Source organism: Cynoglossus semilaevis, chromosome 9 (genome assembly GCF_000523025.1).
Source record: "Cynoglossus semilaevis isolate Cse_v1.0 chromosome 9, Cse_v1.0, whole genome shotgun sequence".
Lineage (NCBI taxonomy): Eukaryota > Metazoa > Chordata > Actinopteri > Pleuronectiformes > Cynoglossidae > Cynoglossus > Cynoglossus semilaevis.
Genome location: NC_024315.1, coordinates 16,920,407 through 16,925,218, shown reverse-complemented (window position 1 = coordinate 16,925,218; position 4,812 = coordinate 16,920,407). Strand labels below are relative to the sequence as shown.

The window sequence follows — 4,812 nt, the reverse complement described above, 5'->3', positions numbered from 1 at the left end:
GGTACTGCATTCAGAGGTTTGAATCCCAGACCAGGACCTACTGACCTACTGTTGATTCTCAGTATACCCCATGAAAATAAACTTCTGGGCCTACCTCAGACAAAAGTGTTGGCAAAACCAGGTCTGCTTCGTGAGCCGAGGGCCAGGAGACTGAGCTGAGAAATGAACCACTGCAACAAGATGATAAATGAGGGGTGAAGAGAAGATGGAACGACTGGACGTTCCTGTGTCAGAATCAATGCAGAGCGGAGAGACGTGATGTACACACACACACAAACACATCTACATGTATACACACAATCACACACACACACACACATAGATGTATACACACACATCACATGCACAAACATACACACACTATTATCATCGCACATGTCATGTGACCCTTTCCATAAAAACTGAAACATGCAGCTTCAGCTGATTACAGCCAATAAAGCATGTCTTATCTACGGGGGCTGCCATGTTGGATCGCCATGGTGTCACTCACTGTGAAAAGCTAACATTTATTCTTCTACCTAACTGGACCATAATGTACAGATGAGGTACATGTTCCTCCTAGACAATACAGATAAATCACATTGGACCTTAATTATTTTGTTTTCTGTATTTATGTCTAATTGGAGATGTTTAAGTTAATCTTAGCTATAACTCCAAATCTAAACAGTCTGTCCACTTAGTGGACAACATCATCAGCAAAGAAAATCTACATCCATTCTGGTCTATTGTATTTTTATTTTTTTATATAAAGATACCCACAGTTGCTAATATCAGCCATTTTAACTTCCAAACTGTGGGAGTAGTTGATCGCCTGCTGCCTCTAGTGGTGAAGTTCATAACTACACGAGTTTAATGAGGCAGTAGTGGACCAGTTTCTACTTTATAGTTTGTTTGGGGGTGTTTTTTTTCTAATGACTATAACGACTTCTGTTCAGAAGTCTAAAACACCTTGACATACAGCACATCGGTGTATTCATTTATTTGTTAAGTTGCTAAAATCTGTTATTTCAGAATAAAATGAAGTATTCTTTCAAGGTATAAAATGCTTAAAGTGAGAAAAAGAACAAAATCATTGTGTTCTCTGCACTGAGTTCTACGTATAAACAAAACCTGACTGAGATCTGATAAAGAACACGTTTGGAGAAGTTCCTTAGAGCATGTGACTTTATGCTTGTTTTTACTGCATTTTCACGTCTTTTCTTACTTTTTTTTTTAACTTCACTGTTTTTTGTTGTAGACTGAAGGTCACTGCCTAAGGAGACAATAATTCCTCCTGACTCAGGAATCAAGCAGCTGTTTGTCCTTGAATGAAACTAAGCTGGACGAAGCAGAATGTTACGTGTCTGGCTCCACCTAGTGGATAAACAGCTTAAAGGTACAGCTGTAAACACCGATACATTGTCCTCAAACGTGAGTTCAAGCTCAACAGAGGATCACGTGTCCAGAAGAATTGTAAATGACTTTTATTAGTGGACATTTATTGCTTCATATACACACGTACACACACGCACACACACACACACACACACAGAGAAAGTGCATTGCTTTAAAATAAAATGCTTTGAAATAAAAACATGTGCATGGCATTAAAAAGTCATAGGGGAGAATTGACAGCAACACATTACAAAAAACAGACAGAAAAATCAACAAGTCTATGTTTCCTCCTTCAGATATTGCAGCTGCCAAGTCTAATTCACTTCAAATCTTACCTTCAATTGATACACAGAAGGGAAAAAAAAACAACAAAAACTTTTCAGCTCAGTGATGCAAAATTCTGCACAAAAAACAACTTTACAACTATATGTGTGCATCTCTAAATGACTGGAGAACAGAACCTTAGATTCCTGGTTACGTGACATTAACCAATGCTAAATTCACACACACTGCTGCAGTGGAGGACTTTACATCACTGAGAAGATCATGCTCTGTACTGTACTGTGAAAATGTTTAAGAGCCACACAATAACCAAAGAAATCTCAATCCGTACATTAAAAACGGACAGGCAAAACAATGGACTAGGGGAGTTAAAGTGCAGTCTATCAGAAGACATTTGGTACCATTAAAATAGTGGGAAAATAGGAAGAAAATAAAAATTGTTATGAATAGTCCTGGTTTGTGTCCTAAGACTTTTGCACAGTACTGTATTTTTTACATATTTCAAATTCAAATTGAAACGTTTTCTTTTCTCATATACTATACTCACTATGGTCCTTTGTTATCCTTTATTTTTTTCCTAAAGGAGAAACCTGAAAGTTTTTCAACACACAGTCCTGTTGTTTACTGTTAGTAAACAAGAATTTAGTTCACATTAGTTACTGTAACAGCTCAAAATATTATTACAAATGACATGCAACATGAATCACTTTTTAAAGTCACCACTGTGCACATTTAACTCCTGGTGAATGAAGCGTATCAACCCAGTGTTGGTACCAAGAGCCACATACCTCTGTTCACCTTCAGTCTCTTCCAGTAAAGCTGTTCAGAACTGCTGCATCCAGGGACCTGCTTATAACGAGTCAGATTTAGACACAGGCTACGAGTACGCGATTCAGAGCAAAGACAAAATAGTATCGGAGCACAGAGCAACGTCTCAAGATCCTAACAATTTGTCGGGTCAATACCACCGCTAGAACAGACTGAAGAAAACAGTAGTATATGCTTCAAACAAGAACATCATTTTACTGTGTGAAATATGCACAGTGGTACCTTGCTTGAAACCAGTTCATGTTGCATTGCATTTGCAATACAGTATTTTTCAGAATATTTGAAGAACAATTGCACAAAAACAACAATCTCCTGTGTGTTAAAAACGATTAGATTTCACCTTTGAGTGGTTCCCTATCACTGATCAGTCGTCCTCATGGTCATTGAACACATTCATTACACTGTCCACACTGTCCTCTCTGTATGAACACCTTAGAGTCTCCTTCATTCACTCACAGCAGACAGTGAAAACCTACTTCATCATTCACACCATCTGAGCTCCTGAGGTAAAAAAAAAAGGCAGGTTAAAGACAGTAAGAGCAGATCTGATATGGACATTAAAAAACACTTCACACATTTCTATTCAGGCTACATTTGCTCTGAGAGCAGAATACTGAAATGCAATAAATAAAGAGTTAAATTGATTAAAACTACTGTTAAGTTACATCAACATTTCACACAAATTCACTGAAGACCTCCCAGGTCAACTGGGACACACTTCATCATCATAGAACCCAGAGTCGTTCTCACCCTTTTTTCCCTCTCCTTTATCATGTTCAGTGTAGGTGAGCGACTCTGCAGTTCCTGTGGTCAAACAAAACAACTTCTCCTCTGTCCGTAGTCTCTGCAGCTCCAGCCACGTTCATCCAATGTTCCACTGTAGAGTTCAAACCAGAGCTGCTGCCTCTGGTGAGTGTTAGTGGCTGAAGTGAAAAGAAAAGAATCCTTCTGCAGGATTCACTACAAACCTCAAAAGTTTGTTCACCTGTGGGAGAGAGATCCTGAGTGACAGTGGTTAAAATGATCTACTGAGCACAAACACAGAGGTCATCTCAGGTGTTCATCTGTCTCAAATCATCAGACACCATTGTATAAAAGAACTATGACACAACAACACTGCTGCAGTCAGAGGCCTCCGCTCAGTCAACACTCTCTGTTTCTGTGCAGCAGCAGCCGGGTATCTGTTGCTCAGCTACAACCTCGGCCTGGGGTGTGCATGAAAACCAGCACAGATGGCGCCCTCGTGTGGCCGTTGTGGATGCAGGGGAGCAGCTCCATTGTCCAACAGATGCTGGTCACTTCACGTGTCGGCCCTTGGCTGAAGCAGCAGTGCTGAAAGCCGAGCCCAGATGTCTCCTGTGGATCCTCCAGTGCTGGCGCAGCACAAAGTCAAAGTTGGCAGTGGTGCACATGGCATAATATACATTGGCTTTGTCAGGGATCTGGAGCTCTGAGGCAGAGAGAGGAAGCAGGGGATGAGATGTTTCAAGGTTGCTTCAAGTTCCTTCTAGATGAACAGTGAATGCTAACTCCACCAACTGTGCTTCCACACAGGCACACACCAGCACCACCCTGTTCTGGCTCTGGTTCTATCCAGAACTCCAATGCTGTGAATAAACTGGACTGTGTCTACACCACGGTCGTCATGTCACTGACTGCACCCTTTCTACACTTCTCCTCAATGGGTGTTGAAGATTTTCTGATTTTTCTTTGAAACACTTTGTGAGCTGACGTCACGATAAACAGAAAACTGATGTGTGTTTAACATGATGTCACTCACTTCAGATCTAAATCCTCTTTGTTCCACTCTTCACTACATGACTTTTCAAGATGTTTGCCTTTAATATTTGATGCAGCAAAAGTAGATTTTGTTGTGAAAACCACCAAACTAATGTATTTAAAGTGTAAAAGTGAGGGCTGTTTGAACATGTGGGTGAAGAACCAGGACTGTACTGGAGCTGTGCCAGTGTGAAAGACAAAAAAAAAAATACTGCAATAAACCAACAACAGCTAGTTAAAAAAAACCCTACTGCAATAAACCAACAACAGCTAGTTTAAAAAAAACCCAAAAAAACAGGTGTGTCTGAAATGGATTTTTTTTAAAACACAGCCACAGAAAAAAAAGAAGAATTTTAAAACTTAGTCTTCCTCTCAAATCTACATGAGGAGATAATCACTTTTCCGTTGTTAAGCATCTGAAAGAGCGTGAAGTCGAGGTAGTTAACGTCCTCCATGTTGTGTTTCTCCAGAGCTCTCTGAACCACCTGGGGCGTGTGGTCCTGACTGGTCACCTGTAGGTGAGGCAGAACATCACAGGGAGAGTCAGTA

At 40.3% G+C, this 4,812-nt stretch overlaps 1 protein-coding gene across 2 annotated transcripts in view; it reads right to left on the bottom strand.

Moving 5' to 3' along the window:
- Positions 1 to 1,321: 1,321 nt before the first annotated feature.
- The window catches only part of LOC103384220 (ral guanine nucleotide dissociation stimulator-like 1), a 29,745-nt gene continuing 26,254 nt past the window's right edge, over positions 1,322 to 4,812 (bottom strand). Inside the window, exons 15-16 of one of the 2 annotated variants that reach the window (XM_025058600.1) lie at positions 4,663 to 4,775; positions 1,322 to 3,936 (exon numbers count right to left, since the gene is read on the bottom strand). In XM_025058600.1, the coding sequence (XP_024914368.1) occupies positions 3,780 to 3,936; positions 4,663 to 4,775 (270 nt within the window). In that variant the 3' untranslated portion in view covers positions 1,322 to 3,779. Of the gene's footprint in view, positions 3,937 to 4,660; positions 4,776 to 4,812 lie in introns of both variants that reach the window. The other variant, XM_017035056.2, reaches the window with a different exon arrangement.